The following is a 17,115-nucleotide window of genomic DNA, read 5'->3' as shown; positions in this document are numbered from 1 at the left end:
ACTGCAGACCTCGAACTCGAACTCGAACGGGCCAGGGTACTCACAATCACAAACGGCACACGTTTGTAGGCGATGGAATTCCGTCGCTTTTGAAAAGCGTAAAAAATTCGCGACTTTCACGTGGAGGCGGTCGAGTGGGAAAACCACAGGCGTCGTCGAAGTACCGAACTTCCTTGATAGGAAATTTCTAGGCAAAGACGGAAAACGTCAAAAAGTCGAGGGGTGCGCTAGACAATTTCGAGAAAAGACTCGTGCGGAGAAGGAATAAAAATCCAGGGAGATCAACTGATCAATGTACCCTTTCCAGCCTCAAGAGGAGAAAAAAAGAAGGTGGGTAGAAAAGGCCCGGTAAGTGAAGTTACGGGCGTGGGAAGGGGAAATGCGGCAGCGGCACACACTGAGGAATGACACGGCGCGAGTGCAACAACACAAACGCCCAACAGAACTGGCGAGGGTGTCAAAGACCTGAGGAAATGACAGGGGAGCCGGTGTGCAGGGGAGTTGAGGGGATGAGGAGGGGAAGGTGAGAGGAGGGGAAGAAACAAGACGAGGGCGAGGGTGAGGGTAAAAGGGAAGAGAGCAACAAGGCACACAGAGAGGGAAGAAAATAAGAATAATGCCAACCAATGCGCAGTCCGCTGAGGGCCGTGGAAGAAACGCCGGCAGCTGGAAGAGAAAAAGTAATACAGAGTCCACTTGAAAAAATTGGGAGGGAAAAACGGTTCTTCCTCTTGCTTTCCGCGTTTGAAATAAAAAAAATTATGATTAAATATTATTCTTGTCCGTCCCGGACGCCCGCACAATACCGTAGTGGGCTTCAGGGCTTCTGTGGGTATGAACCGATATATTACATCTCTGCCAGCCGGCCAGACAAGTTGTCAAATAATAAATGGCTGCGAGTCTGGGTTCTGTTCATCATTGCAATGATTGAACATTCCAATACGGATAGTATTCACTGCTTGACTGTGTTTCTGCCTGGCTTGCCTATACTTCCTCGGAGCCGCCACTGCTCTTCCGCAGGCATAACACTTCGCATTCCCGCCGTCTTGCCTTTTACAAGGAGTAATTTCGGCCGTACCCAGCCATATTCTCGTCTTATATTCTTGTAATTCTGTCTCCTCGGTAGCGGGTGAACGGCGCAATATAAACTACCTGCATCCGATCCGCGGCGGAGGTCTTAACTCCAAGTAAAATGCTCCAATAATGTCTCCAAAGCCAAGTTTATCCGTGCCTTGTAGGGTAAGAACCACGAAAGGAAAATTCGATGACATATTGGATCCCGATAAGGGTAACTGTGAAGATTCCCGTCAGTTCCCCTGTTCCTGGGCTATGGGGCTATGGAATTCTCCCAAGTTACTCCTCATAAGCCACAATGAGACATCCGCGTTCACAAGCTACATGACAGGATTAGGAATACTACCTTAGTAACGTACTGATCCTAGTTTAAGGCTATCACTGCACCATTCCGATCGGTCCTCCCGAGGTTTTTTATTTTCCCTGTTTGACTAACAGAATACATGCATAGTTAGTTATCCGACATAATTATTAACTAACCACTGCCGTAACCCCTCCCATTAAAAACCACGCATCTGCGGAGTATTGCCGATTAGGATTAGGCATGGGCAATGGAGGGGCAATGTCTTGACTCTCTATATTTATTGACTCTCTATATTTATATAATCCAATCGCGTACAGTGTTTGTGGTATTTACAAGAATACCTGCTGCCCGCCACTCCTTCATTGACCGTACCACCGCGCTGCAGCTGCGGCAGTTGGTTCTGAAGCCATCCCAACGTCTCCAAACCATGCCATCTCCGTTTTCTTGGCGCCGCCAATGCAAAGAGCCGACTTTAGGTCCACAGGTTCGTGAGTGTTGCCACAAATGCAGACAGACGAACTGTTCGATCATGAGGTGTAACTCGGCAATGCTATGGGACGCAGATTTTCATAATCTTGAAACAGAACTTCCTGCACCCAAGCAGTCCGCTGCAAGAGAGCACGTGACAGCCGCCTAATTCCGTGAAGGTTCCCGGCGCCTGCCGTTGCCCCATGAATAAGGACCCCGACGTTGATAATCTAACGCTTCCTTACGGCTGGTGGGCTGATGTTGTAACTGTACCGAGGCTAGTTACCCAGGGGCTGAAACTCTCCAGATCGAGCAATTTTGGTCCTCGACCGAATCTATAGACAATAATACGTATCTGTCAAAACGAAAATTTTTAACTCATTCCGCGTAGTCCATAATGTGGAGGCGCTTGAGGATGGTTAGGGCTGGTTCTCGGCGTAACAATGACATCGGAAATCTTCGGATGTCTCCAACCTCGAACCGGACAACGCTTCTGCGGTCGAAAGGCCCGATGTATCACGTGCGGCTTTTCCGAGATCCAAATCCCGAGTTCTCGAATTCCTACCTGGAGGGGTAAAATGCCACTACCAGTGTCTGAAAGAGACTAAAACCTGCTCTCTAGTATCCAGCTCGGTAGGCGGTTGTCCAGTTACGAATCCTAGGCGGATCAGTATCTGCGAGACCACTTTGCGCTTCAAACCCTCTCGAACGGAGACCTTTTCTAGAGCATCGTAGCCGTTGAAGTATTTAACCAAGACTGGCCAGGCATTTTTCAGCGAGCCTGTAAGGACTGGCGCCGGGGAGTGGCCATCCGCTGCATCGGGACCGCCTTGTGCCCCGTCGGCAACGGCGTCCGTGGTGTGATCGGGGAATCGGGCCATAATCTCATCCAGCCACCGGGATTCCAGGGGAGAGGCCTTGTGAGGCAATATTATTAGGGAAGATGTTTTCAGCGAAGCCTTTTGGTCAAGTAGGGAATGCGATAAATCAAATCCAGTGTCCGATTTGTAGCGATTCGGCATGGGTGTTTCATCCCCGCTGCCGTGGCTTGCAAGTGAAGACGAGGAAGACGACGAACCGTCGTCAATATCACTGCCTTCAGGTTCATCCTCCTCGGCAGACTTCTCCTTGTCTGACATGGCCGACGAAGGTCTGCCCCTGCTCAGGTACTTGTCCACTTCCTCTCGCCGAATGGCCAGTTCAACGGCCATTTTTACTTCGGGGGTCACTTTTACTCTCGCGAAAGATCGGAGTTGGGTGACCCAGCCGCCGCGGAGTAGCCATGCTAATATAGCAAAATATGTCGCTTTGTGATCCTTACTTGGTATAAAGTTTCCGTAAGGTCTTGGTGTTCCACTAAGAGCGGATAACATCTTCGGTAGACTGGGAAGGGTGGGAAACGCATGTCTATAGGCAGCCGATGCGACTTCCAATTTGCTGAGATCACAGTTCGGAGATACAAAGTATGTATCCCGTTGGTGGAGCGGGGGAATTGCACGAGCCCTTCTCCAGTAGACCAGGTGACTGGCTAGAAATTGAATGGTAGGCAGGGGTATACCGGAGGACTGCGAGGTCTGGATGAATGACTTTGTTGGATTAGAGCAGCGGATATAGTGAACAAGGGGCGCAGCTAAAGTTCCCCCGGCCGCTTCCACGTCTTTGATTATGCTTGCCTCATTATCTAGCAACAGCAAGGCGAAATTCTTGGCTAATACTTGATGAGGTGTGATATTTGGGTCTGTCATGGGTTCATCGACGGGGCTTATGCTATCTGCAGTTGTAAGCCAAAGTCCCGGGTATGCTTGGTCGTTCTGCCCCGGGAGATACGGTGTGGAGGTTAACGGCGGAATCTGTAGGGAGATTGACACATCCGGGCTCAATGTGAGCGAGGAGATCTTCGAAGCTGATATGCTAGTAAATAGAGTGCAAATGGCTCTTGCAAGGGACGACTGGTTCACTAAGTCCGAGTACAAGTTATTAAGAGAGGTTCCTATAAAAACGATTGTTAGCATTGGCTAATTAATAAACTGTGGGGGGTGGTGGCATACTCTTCTCTTTTGCCTTCTCCTTGATGTGAAGAATATGTTGGGATTCCTTCCAGACATAGTTCGTCCGGGCTTGTTCCCATTTTAAAGCCTTGGTAAATTTCTTGATGATATTGTCGTATATCTCCCGAACATGCATAGAATATTCTAGCAATGGAGGGTCAAGGACGAAGACAACATTGAACATTGTCATCATATCCTTGTCATCGGGATCTAGAGAGTCACTGGGCAATCTTAACGACCGGTTGCTACCCACGGATGCCCGTTGAGATTTGGGTGGAACGGTTGAGTGCGGACTCAACGTCTCCGTTGATGCCGCAATCATCTCCACACCGTCATCCTGTGAGTCTTCTGCTGTCTCATTATGTCCAAATTCCCCTCCTTCCCACTCTGCGCGCTGCTTTCTCTTCTTCTTCTTCCGTTTTTGTTTCATCCAGCTTCCGTCCTCACGATCAAAAACTGGCCACCCGACGAATGCAAGATCGTTTATACCGAGCTCAAAACGTCTTTTATGCCATGAGCGCGATGGACTCAAGAGCTTCTCCCATACATCTACCGGGAGCCCTAGTATAGATTCCAACGGAACACGATTTGGGCTTTCCGCTCCTCTCGATCGATCCTCTTGTCTATCAGAACCGGCGCCAGAATCGTACTCAGCATCGGAGTGGGCACCGCGCTTTCTCAGGTGCGACTTGGAAGAAGTAATAGACCCAGGTCGGTGACTTTCACCACCCGCTGTGGATGATATGGAAAGATCATCAATTCCAAGATTGCTCGGCCTTCTAGTGCTCACGTTGCCCCCTGCGACGTGGCTGGTTTGAATGTGACTTTGACTCTGAGAATCGTCTTCATCTTCGTCGGAGCTGGAGTGGCTGTCGTCACTGGAAGTCGAGTCGTTGCCTTTCGAACTATGTCTGCTTCTTGACCGTGAGGTGCGTCTTGGTTTCGCAGGGGTTCGTGAAGGGTTATCGGTGAGGGGCTTGGGAGGGTAATGGAACACGAAACGAGGCCCAGCGCGAGAACGGGCGATCAGGACGATGGCAACCAAGCAAGGGTCGGGAGGGCGCGCAATGGACGACATTTGAGAAGCTGGTCAATTGGTGGTGATGGAGCTGGCGTGGAGCTTGGACGGAGAAAGTCTGCCCGCCGGTCGGAGTCGCTTCCCCGCATCTGAGGAACCCACCATCTAACTTATCAACTGTCAACAGCTTGAATATCCAGCCATTATTTCATTACTTCTTGATTTTGACAAAAAATAGCCCTATTTGCTTAGTGGGGAATTAAAAAACAATACGAGCCATCTTTGAACCTAGTACGCTAGAATTTGTAGCCTTTGTAAGATGGATTTGTTGTTGCTGCATCCCAGCTTCTCTATGCGCATCCCGAAGCGGAGATTTTGGTGCCAATCATGGAGAGTCTGCAGAGATGGATCTCGATTGGTCCACGAGCATTGTACCATCAGGCCTGTTATGATGTTACAGCAGATTTCCGACACGACATCTAACGGTACAAGTTTAGAGTAGATCTCGCACCCAGGGACCGCATGTCAGCAGGCATGTGATAGCTCCCTTCTACACAGCTTGGCGTCCTCATTCCGCTGACAATGTTGATTATATTGTCACATTATGGTGCATTTGAGAGGGATAAAAGTACAGCAGCCGAGCACTCAAACTCGACAATTTCCCCTCGCGCCCAGTCCAGGTCAGAATAGGGTTCTTTTGGCGTTGTCGGACTGGTAAGCGTGGAACAATGCAGCGATTGGGCGGCCCAGCATAATAAAGATCTCAGGTGGGCTCGCTAGCCTCTCGCCCAAGCCTCTCAAGACTGGCTCCTCAACACCTTGTTGGATCGTGTCAGCAGTGGCTTAATCGCTTCTGGGGGGCGGTCAGATGCTCACCTTCCACCCTTTTGCCTTCTTCTTTCCCCCTAGAACGTCTGCCTTTGGTAGAAGAATAAAATGACGCAAACGGCGGTGCATCATCCGACCTTCTCACTAGTCACAACCCAACAAGTGATACCTGTGAACCTTTGAAGGATTTCCCCACAAAGAAGATGATTCATTGATTCCTCGAAGTTTGGTTCTTCACCTTGACACTGATAGTGACAGTGAAACTCTCTCCACGCCAACCACGTGGGCCCCGCTTGTAGACAGCTGGGGTTGGTCGAGTTGTCCTCGCCTTTGTGCTCAGTGGCTCATTGGCCCTTGCAATATAAGACTCGACGTCCTTCCTCTCTCTTCGTCCTTCGGCTTATCTTCTTTTCTCCCTCGCCCTCGCCGAACCTGCGCAATCAGGCGCTCTCGGCCTCTCTCAAACAATGGCGGACAATTCGACGAACCGGGCAACCCCTCAGGGTGGCATCCTTGAGGGCGGCAATCCGTCGCGTTATGATCCCAAAAACCCAATTGTTATATTCATTATCCAGGTTAGTCTTATCTCTTATGGAGTGACACCTCGCCGTTCTAATTTGTAAATAGGCCTTTATAATCATTGTGCTCTGCCGTCTGATTCACTGGCCGCTTTCCAAAATCCGCCAGCCTCGCGTCATCGCGGAAATCATTGCTGGTATCATACTTGGGCCGTCAGTGATGGGCCGTGTACCGGGGTTCACCGAATCCATTTTCCCCGAGGCATCGCTTCCGAATCTGAATCTGTTCGCGAACGTCGGTCTGGTCCTATTTCTATTCCTCGTCGGTCTTGAAACCAATCTGCGATTTCTTGTCAGTAACTGGCGGGTGGCTGGCAGTGTCTCTGCCGCTGGCATGGTCCTGCCTTTTGGGCTGGGCGCCGCTGTTTCTTATGGTCTATACCACGAGTTCCGTGGCGATGATGGCGTAAAGCCGATAGACTTTGGTACCTATCTGCTTTTCATCGGTATCGCTATGGCCATTACTGTAGGTTCTTTTCTCCCAAGATTTTTTCTAACGCCAGCAAATCCGATCTAACTTGTCTTCAATCTAGGCCTTCCCTGTCTTGTGTCGTATTTTGACCGAGTTGAAGTTACTTGGGACAAATGTTGGAGTCATCGTGCTCTCCGCTGGCGTCGGCAACGATGTCGTTGGCTGGGTGTTACTTGCCCTCTGTGTTGCCCTCGTTAACGCTGGCAGCGGTATTACGGCACTGTGGGTATTGCTCGTCTGTGTTGGCTACGTCGCATTCTTGATTATAGTTTTCCGCCCACTGTTCCTACGCTTCCTGAGCTACACGGGAAGTTTGCAGAAAGGGCCAAGTCAATCAGTGGTCACTATTACTATCTTGATTGCCCTGGCGTCCTCTTTCTTTACCCAGGTGATAGGAGTTCATGCCATTTTTGGCGGTTTCCTGATCGGCCTGCTTTGCCCTCACGAGGGGGGATTTGCTATCAAGCTGACTGAAAAGATTGAGGATCTCGTTGCTGCGCTGTTCCTGCCGTTATACTTTACGCTTTCCGGTCTTCAAACGAACCTGGGACTGCTCGACACAGGTATTGTGTGGGGCTATGTCGTCGCTGTGGTCGCCATCGCATTTATCGCCAAAGTTGCCGGAGGTACACTCGCGTCAAGAGCCTGTGGCCTTCTTTGGCGAGAGTGCTTTGCTGTAGGAGTTCTTATGAGCTGCAAAGGCTTGGTAGAGCTTATTGTTTTGGTATGTTGCCAGCAGGGTTACCATCTTTTTTACGAATGCCGCGACGCTAATCGCATGTTTAGAATATCGGATTACAAGCGAACATCCTGAGCACCCGAACTTTCACTATTTTTGTGGTCATGGCACTTATAACAACGTTTGCGACTACCCCTCTAACCACATACATATACCCGAAGTGGTACCAAGATAAGGTCGACCGGTGGCGCCGCGGTGAAATCGACTGGGATGGAAATCCCGTTCAACATAGTGAGCGTAATGACAGTGTCACTGCTGCCAAGGAGCAACTAGAGTCGCATACTGTTCAAAGACTTCTGGTTTATCTACGGCTTGATGGTCTTTCTAGTATATGCACACTGGCCGCGCTCCTTGGTCCAAACCAACCTCCGAGCCCGAAAGTTCATCCAGAGAAAGCCCAGAACGACGCAAGATCACCCGAGCCAGCAGCTGAAGAGTCTGCTTCAAGCGAAATACACAAAGATTCGTCCCTCAAAGTCCATGGAATTCGCCTAGTGGAACTTGGGGATCGAGAATCTAGTGTAATGAAGGTGTCTGAAGTTGATGAATACCCCTTGTGGGACCCAGTCATCAATACTTTCCGTGCATTCGGTCAATGGCATGACATTTCTATTTTGGCTGGCGTTTCGGTGGTTCCTGAGCATTTATATGCAGACACTGTGCTTGGAATGGCCCGCAAAGATACTGCAGATCTCCTTCTCATCCCATGGAGCGAGACTGGAGCCTTGAGCGAACACCAAGGAGGCCTTGGCATGGATGAACGGAATCGCTTTGCCAACGGGCCGTATACTAGTTTCGTATCTAACATTCTAAACCAAAGCTCCTGCAACGTCGGTGTTCTCATAGAGCGCAGCACTTACACTCGCAACGCCAAAGGCCGACCTACTATCGAACGAACCATGAGCGCCAGGAGCATCGGAAGCGCAATCTGGAGTAGCCCAGCGGCCGCACGATCTCACCATATCGTTCTACCATTCTTTGGAGGTGATGATGACCGTTACGCCCTCAAATTCGTTCTCCAATTAACACAGAACGACCAAGTCACGGCTACAATAATCCACATAGATTTACCCGTGGAAACTTCAAAGCCAACAGGCAACATATCTGCCCGGCCCAAGCAGCGCGAGTCGTCCTCGAGTTCCCAATACGATAACTTCGGAGCGGCGACTGACGCCGTTCTCTTCGCCACGCTCCGTGACTCCCTGCCGAATGAGCTTTCATCCCGCGTGATTTTCAAGACCGTCACCCTGGCCAAGGGTGACGCCAACACCGGTGTCCAAACCGCCATTGAATGTGTCAAAGACGAGATGGCGCAGTCGGCATCTAAACCAGGGAATATCACCATCGTCGGACGGCGCAACACCCGCGTGGACCAGACGCTGGAAGTTGACGCCCCATCTTCCGAGGAAGTCGGGATCGATGCCCGTGGGGCTTTGGGTGCTGTTGCGCAGGCGATGGTGCGCACCGAGAATAGAACTGTCGGCAACGTGCTTGTTCTCCAGGCGGCTGACTCCTCTTCGACTAGTAGACATGACTAGACTGGGGTTTTCTGCCTGCGTGACTTGTTTGTTTACTTGCTTCCCTATATACCTCACTGTCGTTTTTGTTTGGAATGATATTAGTATGAATTAGGATACCAACTTGGCTAACGAAGAATATATGCATGGCTAAGTCCCATGGCCGACTTGCATCGTTTAGATATTGTTTCCATCTTTTCAATTAACTAAAACTTATATCCGTAGTGTGTAAGAGAAAGGCAAAGTAGAGATATCATAGCTCATCATATACAAAAAGGAGCCCTATGCTCATGGATATATAGTATACAGTAAGTAGTGTACAGTCGACTGCAATTTCTCCCGCCATTAAACATTGTATCCCAGCAGTAGACCTGCTAACTTGAACTTGAACTCGAACTCTGTCCCTGCCCCGTCCCACCACCCCCATCTTTATCCTTCTCAAACACAAGCCCAAGGTTCTTAAAGTCGTCCGGCGCCATAAGATTCCTATATAAGTATCATACCGTTAACAAGAAAGACCCATGCCATTAAATGGAGAAAGTGAAGGAAAAGAAAAGAAGAGAAAAGAAAAAGGTGTCCGCACTTATCCATCCGACAAGTCAGGTATCCCTTCGCCAGCAGCCGGCACTCGTCGTCGTTTACGCCGCGCTGCAGTTTTAGGCATTTGAGATAGGATTGAATAAGGTGTTTGCATTCGCCTAGATTGCGAGTATGAGTTAGAGGATGTTGTTTCGTCATGAAATGAGAAGGAAAGAATGGTGGTCAATGGCTGATATTGGGGATGGTTCGGAAAGTTGGAATATGGTGTTTGTGTCTTTGGGATGAGGCGGTTTCAAAGATTGGGATGGGGCAAAATTGTACCATCGTGATCGAGAGGAAAGCTCCCTCGCTCGGGGCTATAAACGTCAATCAGTTAGTCGTTCGATGGCAAGATTCAAAAGATGGGATGATCTTTTGGTTTGGAATGGACTGGCCGGGTTTGCTAGTTGGGAGATCCCACTCACGGTGTAGGTTTAGTATTGGTAGCACCGCCACCAGGGCTTCCGAAACTCATTTTGAAGTTGCTATAGTCGGATTGGAGAAAGGTCACTCTTGAGTCTTGGAGTTGAGATTATTTATCGCGATAGAGACTATCGTATCCCGCGGAGACAAACCAGACAAACGAGACAAACACACCTAAGCAAACAATGCAAACCATGACGGTGCAGTCAAACGTCAGATGTCTGTCAAAGCCTCCAATCAAGATGCAGGATTCGCCGTGGTCTGGATTGACCCCTCATCTGAGGCCGTCGGAAGGCCGTCGGCAGATGGACGGAAGGTGGAAGTAGGATCTGTTGTGTTGGGGGTATATATATGACGTTTGTTACACTGGTCCTCTGCATTTGAGTTCAATTCCATCCAAAGGTCAGAAGTAACTGTTCCTGTTCAACAACCATCTTGAAACGAGACCGAATAAACTCTTCGATCTACATCAGCCGCCTCTAATTCAATATGCCTCTGTACGTTTATCCACCTAAGTACCTTGTTGACCAGTTATCCCGGCCCTCCGGGGACCTTGAGGAATCGCCTCGACGAATAACCTCATCGCTACCCAATGGCATTGCTTCACCCATACCTTGAGATAAGCTACCAAACATTGGGGATCGAATGGAGGAAATCCGGAGTATAAAAAACTAACGAATCACCATACAGAAAACTTGAAGGAAGCTGCCAATGCGGCGAAGTCGAATTTAGTCTCGACTCCTCAACCCCAGTTCCCTATCAGCTCTGCGCGTGCAGCATCTGCCGCAAGATCGGGTCTTATGTTGGTGCCGTGAACTTGGGCGGGATTGCGGATAGTCTGAAGATTAAGAAGGGGGAGAAACTGATTAAGTATGTCACATTGTATCACTCATTCCATTGCTTTGCGTCTTGGTAGTAGTATAATTTTGGGTGGATGGAGTTAACAGTGCGAAGGAAGTACAACGCCATCAAAGCGCGCGGCACAAAGGACGAGGCGAAGTGCTCGTCGGAGCGGAACTTTTGCTCCAATTGTGGGACTATGCTCTGGCTTTGGGACGGGACTTGGCCTGAACTGATTCATCCGTTTGCGTCGGCGATTGATACGGATCTGCCGGTTCCTGATGAGATGGTTTGTATCTTTGAGGACTCGAAGCCGGCGTGGGCTAGGTATCCCGAGGGGAAGAAGCAGGTATACAAGCAGTATCCGGCGGAGAGTTTGGAGGATTGGCACAAGAAGCATAACTTGTTCTATGAATGATCCAGTGATCTATCGGTCGGCGGTATTTACGTTTTACGACAGAGATATTTTGAAGACAAATAAAATTGCATTGTTTTATATAAACTTGAACTATTCGAGTGGTCAGCAACAGAAACACAATGGCTGGTTGCAGTGTGCATGAAGTGACAAGACATCAGTTCTCCAAGGTGAAAAAGAAGTTTCCTCAAAGTGTATTCAGAAAAAACAGCAATTAAAGAAATCATCATCAGAAATTCCAAAGGACAAGAAGGCTACTCACTCTTCGCGTTCGAATACGGTCATGCTACGTTGAGTATACCTAGTGCTAGTAGTTGACCAGTCAGCAAGCAGTCACGACACAAAGTGTGTGTATCAAGTGATCAAATGTCAACTAATGTCAGGCTACAGAATTAGCGTCGTTCAATAGTTCCAGGCAGTAGCTAAACTCACCTCATTAAATCAGATTTTTGTATGTTAATGTTCATTTCCAACACATAGTGCGGATCAAACAGTGTGAATAAACAGTTCATCATAAGATGTTGACTGGATATGGTGTTGGGATATGCAGGGCAGAGACAGTACCTATAGTCACTAGTTAGAATGGCTGGCAACTAGGTACTGAGCATCCGTAGACGAAGTGCAAAGACTCAGGTGACGAGTTCTCAACAAGCAATACAACTCCCAACACCCGCAAAGTTTGTACGCTTCGCTGTTTATGGGTGAGGGGAGAGGCACTATTATGTCCGCCCGTTCGTTCAAGGTATCTTCATTGAGGAAAGAAGAGATGGAAGACAATATGGTATTCACCTAACAAGACTGTTAGTCAGGGCTCGTCCACCAGATGTAGTCAAATAGAGCAATGGTGAAGATTTTGGTCAGACAAGGCTGAAACTTAAAAGTAAGACAGATTCCACATGGTGATTAAGTTTGAGGAATGCCTATAGCGTGTCGAAGAATCATCATACCAGGGGAGGGGGGTGATAGAAGAAGAAAAGTTGTTCAGCATACCTTTTACAATGTGTTTTGCGGTCCGGCAAAGTCGTCCTGGTAGGATTACAAAAGCTAGGCAAAACATGTTAGCCACCAGTTCAGCGGACGCCGAATATATGAATACAAGTTGTCTTCACGAATCAGAGTAATTCTAGAGACTTTAAAATGGTCCTTCATGTGTTTCTCGGCCGTGGATATCCTGTCAAGGAATTCCTCCTCGAAGACGGGCAAGATGGCAATGAAAAAAGAGTATACTCACTGAGAATTTAAGCCAATGGTTTGTATTAGCAATTGTCATCATGAGAAAATTGCCAAAGGATGTTGTCGGAGCAAGCACCGAGTTGGTGTTGAAGCTGCAAGCTTTGCAGGTGGAAAAAAATTGTTGTGCGCGCCAGCTTATTTAAACACCTCCGAGGCTACGGCAGCCGGGCGCTCCAACTACGCTGTTTGACAACAAAGCAAACTGGTGCCTCAGGCGGTAATATGCTTCGCTCAGGCACATGAATAAGGGAAGGCCAACAAACAACGGAGAATTCAGGAGGCTCATCTCAAATGCATCTGCCTGCCGAGACCCACTGAGTAACCACCACGAAATCTGACTTACAGAATTGATGGGGAGTAAATCTTGGTCGCCAGAAGTGATGACGACTCCACCAAGCACGAGGGTACTCCGTAAAGTATACAAACGCCACCAGCCCGAAGAATTCGGCGATCTCACTAGCCCGTGCAGGGGTTCGTCTACTACGTATATAGAAGGACTCAATCAAATCGACTCCTTTCTGGTCGAATAGCTTTAAAATTGTCAATTTGGCGCATGAATCAAGCTAGTACATATTGCATCATAGACAAACAGCGCTTGAAGAATGCGGGCCAGGTTCATAAACAACGAAAAATAAAGGCATGCGTCAGCTTATGCTGACCCGGGTCTCATGCTGAAGATCTTTTATTCGTCTGAGGAGTCCTGGATTCTTGGAATGACCCAGCCAAGGGGAGATCGGCCTCCGAGCCACAAACAACCAAACTTACTTGAGGGACTCCCGTCGCCTCGGGAGGGAGGTTTCACTTTCATCGGCATCCCATGCTCCCTGTCCCAGCGCTTAAGATCCCCGTCGGCCCATGGCTCGAGCTTGACTTTATTTTCACCCCTGCGATTTATTTATAAATCGCTCTCGTTGAGAAGATCAAGCAATAAAGCAACGGACTCATACTTCTGATAACATTGCGATGGCGCTCTCGCAAATCAAGGCGTCGCTCCCCGCCCTATCCCGGGGGCACGCGAGCTTCACAATCAGTGTGTTCCTTTCGTACATCCTCGATTGGATTCTCATCGTGTAAGTGCCGAACATTTTATACACAGAGCCGCTGGCATAATTGGAATTAACATTATTCCCAAATTCCAGAGGTATCGCTCTAATCGGCTATGGCTTCCACCGCGTCGAACCAAATCACATGCCCTTCTCGCTGGACAACGTGGACTTCTCGTACCCATACACCGAGAATGAAACCGTGAGCTCTGGCGTTATGGTCGTGGTCTCACTCGTTGCACCGGCCGTGATCATTCCGGTTGTGTGCCTACTCTTCACCCCGGGGACTTCTATCGACGGCTCCGCGTCGCCCGCGCTGGTTTGGCGACGCAAGATTTGGGAGTGGAATGCTGGCTGGCTCGGGCTGGCGCTGGCTTGCGCCAGTGTTTTCATGGCTACGGAAGGGTTGAAGGATCTGTACGGCAAGCCGAGGCCTGATATGCTTGCGCGCTGTGATCCAGATGTTGAGAACATTGCTGCTTACGCGGTTGGTGGACTGGGGCAGAGGCTCGCAGGGGCTCCTACGCTGGTAAGCTGGGATATTTGCAGGAATAAGTCGTACATGTTGAAGATGAATGGGTTTGTTAGCTTCCCCAGTGGGCATTCGTCATGTAAGCAAGCCCTTTGCGCCAAAGACAGGATCGACAGTCTGTATACAGGAGGCTAACTAACGTGGACATAGTTGGATTTGCCGGCCTGACATACTTCTCCCTCTGGCTGTGCTCCAAGTTTTCGGTCAAGTTCCCCCACCTCGCGCATTCGCCGTTTACCCAGGACTTGCGCGCGCGGGACCGTCTCGCGATCCGAGCCCAGGGCGCTGCGCCGCCAATTTATCTGGTTATCCTCGCTTTTGTGCCTTGGGCAGTTGCCTTCTTTATCTCTGCTTCGCGCTGGTTCGATCACCGACATCATGGCTTTGATATTATCTTCGGCTCTGTTATGGGAATGGTGTTTGCTTGGGTTGGGTTTAGACTATACAGTCCTCCTCTCGAGCGCGGGTCAGGCTGGTCATGGGGAGCGAGGAGTCGTGATCATGCGTTTTTCAAAGCTTTCGGGAGCCCGAGTAATGTCGGCGACGATAACTGGTCGAGCTTGAAGGTGGTGTCGAGGGAACCGGAAATGACACAGAACGGCGAGGTCGACCTAGAGAGCGGAAGACGTGATCTGGCTGAATGACCGCGTGCCAGCGATGGTGATATATCAAGGTAAAAGCCATTGTGTGAAGTATGGTCAAGTTCATGATGTAACGAGTATCGTGAGGACATCTTCGGTTTATCGGTCGTATATATATTAGTATATGCAGAATATATTTCTTTTCAAATTGCGCAGCACCATGCCCATCATAGAATGGAAACGAGCAATATCCCACATGCACACCGGGATACTGTGGTAACTTGTATCACCTCCAACCACCAACCCTCCCCTCGTCCCACCTCGCCTTCGCCTCCTTCCGATCCGCGAGCTTTGCGCCCTCTGCCCTAACACGCCTCACCCAATCGGCAACTTCTTTCTCCGTCGCCTTCCCATGATGCTCCCCTTCCAAAAAGCTCTCCTCAACAGCTAAGCAGACGGCCTCCTGCTCCGCAATCCCTGCACCCAACCGTTGATATAGCGCCTTGGGCGACCACGGTGCCAGCACAGCATCCATCTCGCTTTGCTTTTTCCGCCAGGAAACCTCGAGCGACTGGTGCTGTAGGAGGAGAGTTTCGGTTGAAGAGCGGAGCGTTGTTAGTTGGGATTGTAGGTCGAGGAGGTGGTGTGTTAGATCTTGGTTGTAGTTTAGGAGGGTTTGCAGCGTTTCTTGGTGTCTATTGTAGGAGGGGTGGGTAGCTGAGAGGGCGGAAATGAGTGATGGAGTTTGGAGAATTGTTTGGAGGTCGATTGTCCTGGTACGTTTGGTTTCCGTTAGCTAGGCAGTGGAGGTAGAGGAAGCAAGGGCGGGGAAACTGTACGATTTTTCTTTAATCCCTTCCGGTAGCCAGCCCTCGTCAACAGTTGGCGGTCTTGGTACGTTCGCAGGTGCTGGATTAGATGTGTTTGGCGGAAAATGTCGATTCGTTACGCCCGGTCCATATTGACCTTGTTGAAAGAGTTGTGGTGTAGCTGGCGATGGCGAGTTCACTTGGGGTGTACCGCCACGACTTGTTTCATGGCTGCTGGGTTTTGGCGGCGGGGGTGGAGGTGTATCGGCATTGAAGGCTGGATTCATTGTAGAGGTTGGTGTGGTGGAAATGTTATCAAGGCTGTTGTTGCTTGATGTCAGAGGAAGCGGAGAGGCGGTGGTATGCGGGGAGACGGACCTAACACGTGACCCAGGTATAGTTCCAGTCTACACTTTATTAATAGGGAGCTTTCAAGTTTAGATATTTAATATATAGCTAGAAGCGCGTAATAGATCTAAAAATATATGCAAGTGGTGCAAGTAGACATTATTAAAGCTTTGTCGATTGCGATGTGACTTCGCGATGGTTTATAAATATGCAGTTGGCATACTTTTACCACCAAAACAATAAATTGCGCTGTACCTGGAGTCAAGTCAAGATTCTGTTGATCGGTATTTAGAGTATATCAAAATTGAGATCAGCTGTAAGTGGTGTCCATATGTTGGCGCAGGTTAAGAAATTATATTGTATGTACGTTTGGATTCGTCTCTCATGAACGTTTGCTCAACTCTAGCAACACTCACTCCGTCCTTCTCCGCACATCCTTATCTTGCGCATTAATATCTGACCCTTGGATTGCCTCCATGACAAGCTGCCGAAGCTCATTCTGACTCGCCTCGCTCTGGAAATCCTCCCGAGCAGCAAGCTCATCGATTCTTCTCTTGAACTCCGTATCCACCTCGCCGGTCCCCGCGCTGGCTTCCTGCTCAGACATTGTCCCAAGATTCACCTGAAGGTTCGGAGGTAGCGGCGGAGCCGGGTTCAATGCATCGCCGGCCGATAAACTGCTGGGCACTTCACCAGGTATGCCAGCTACCTGTCGCAGGTAGGTAGCGACCTCCGGAAAAGAGCCATCGCCCTCGATGGTTTCTCTGGCCGTCAGACCTTCGTCGTTTGTCCGATTGTGGTCAATCCCCAGCTCCTCAATAAGACATTTTGCGATGTCGACTCTCTCCGTTACAAATAAACATGTTTCACTGTCTTCGTCGAGTAGATTCACATCCACATTGAAATCTCGTACAAGAGCGCGCAGGAGGTCGATGTGTCCGTAGGAAGACGCAGCATGGAGCAGAGAGTATCCGTGTTCGTCCTGATTAGATGCGATAGAAGGGTCGGACTTGAGAAGGTCCAGAACGGCAGAGGGGTTGTCCGCTGCGAGAATGTAGGGGTTGGGTTGAGTCATCGCGATCGGATTATTGGGGCTAAAATGAGTCAAAGAGCTGGCGTCAGCGTCAGACTGCGTCAAAGGATGAAATGTGCGTCAAAAAAATGGATACCAGGTTCAGTCTGGACTGTTAATGAGTGTTGGTGGCGGAGCGGAACAAAGGTGATTTTTTTGGCGTTTGCAGCCCCGCGATAAGAGGTTTATCTATT

At 49.4% G+C, this 17,115-nt stretch overlaps 7 protein-coding genes across 7 annotated transcripts; 3 read left to right on the top strand and 4 right to left on the bottom strand.

The window, feature by feature from the left end:
- Nucleotides 1–2,430: 2,430 nt before the first annotated feature.
- NPR3 (nitrogen permease regulator 3 family protein) lies at nt 2,431–4,972 on the bottom strand (the record flags this gene model as incomplete). Its single annotated transcript, XM_041705433.1, has 2 exons — nt 2,431–3,836; nt 3,895–4,972. The coding sequence occupies 2 exons, from the start codon at nt 4,970–4,972 to the stop codon at nt 2,431–2,433; spliced, it is 2,484 nt and encodes an 827-aa protein (XP_041557919.1).
- A 1,235-nt stretch (nt 4,973–6,207) lies between these two features.
- Nucleotides 6,208–9,067, top strand: KHA1 (Kha1p; the record flags this gene model as incomplete). The annotated part of the gene is made up of 4 exons (XM_041705432.1): nt 6,208–6,315; nt 6,368–6,784; nt 6,852–7,514; nt 7,577–9,067. 4 exons carry the CDS (start codon nt 6,208–6,210, stop codon nt 9,065–9,067), a joined length of 2,679 nt encoding a protein of 892 aa, XP_041557918.1.
- Nucleotides 9,068–9,420: 353 nt separating this feature from the next.
- COX19 (cytochrome c oxidase assembly protein Cox19) lies at nt 9,421–10,100 on the bottom strand (the record flags this gene model as incomplete). Its single annotated transcript, XM_041705431.1, has 4 exons — nt 9,421–9,532; nt 9,630–9,744; nt 9,908–9,942; nt 10,051–10,100. The coding sequence occupies 4 exons, from the start codon at nt 10,098–10,100 to the stop codon at nt 9,421–9,423; spliced, it is 312 nt and encodes a 103-aa protein (XP_041557917.1).
- Nucleotides 10,101–10,537: 437 nt separating this feature from the next.
- On the top strand, nt 10,538–11,306 carry APUU_50433A (GFA family protein; the record flags this gene model as incomplete). Its single annotated transcript, XM_041705430.1, has 3 exons — nt 10,538–10,545; nt 10,739–10,918; nt 11,003–11,306. The coding sequence occupies 3 exons, from the start codon at nt 10,538–10,540 to the stop codon at nt 11,304–11,306; spliced, it is 492 nt and encodes a 163-aa protein (XP_041557916.1).
- Nucleotides 11,307–13,499: 2,193 nt separating this feature from the next.
- APUU_50432A (phosphatase PAP2 family protein) lies at nt 13,500–14,755 on the top strand (the record flags this gene model as incomplete). The annotated part of the gene is made up of 3 exons (XM_041705428.1): nt 13,500–13,606; nt 13,676–14,190; nt 14,262–14,755. The coding sequence occupies 3 exons, from the start codon at nt 13,500–13,502 to the stop codon at nt 14,753–14,755; spliced, it is 1,116 nt and encodes a 371-aa protein (XP_041557915.1).
- A 223-nt stretch (nt 14,756–14,978) lies between these two features.
- APUU_50431S (vacuolar protein sorting family 37 protein) lies at nt 14,979–15,788 on the bottom strand (the record flags this gene model as incomplete). Its single annotated transcript, XM_041705427.1, has 2 exons — nt 14,979–15,465; nt 15,532–15,788. 2 exons carry the CDS (start codon nt 15,786–15,788, stop codon nt 14,979–14,981), a joined length of 744 nt encoding a protein of 247 aa, XP_041557914.1.
- Nucleotides 15,789–16,261: 473 nt separating this feature from the next.
- Nucleotides 16,262–16,924, bottom strand: APUU_50430S (ankyrin repeat protein; the record flags this gene model as incomplete). The annotated part of the gene is made up of 1 exon (XM_041705426.1): nt 16,262–16,924. One exon carries the CDS (start codon nt 16,922–16,924, stop codon nt 16,262–16,264), a length of 663 nt encoding a protein of 220 aa, XP_041557913.1.
- Nucleotides 16,925–17,115: the final 191 nt, after the last annotated feature.

Source organism: Aspergillus puulaauensis, chromosome 5 (genome assembly GCF_016861865.1).
Source record: "Aspergillus puulaauensis MK2 DNA, chromosome 5, nearly complete sequence".
Lineage (NCBI taxonomy): Eukaryota > Fungi > Ascomycota > Eurotiomycetes > Eurotiales > Aspergillaceae > Aspergillus > Aspergillus puulaauensis.
The sequence above is the reverse complement of the archived record's forward strand: the minus strand, read 5'-3'. Positions and strand labels throughout refer to the sequence as shown.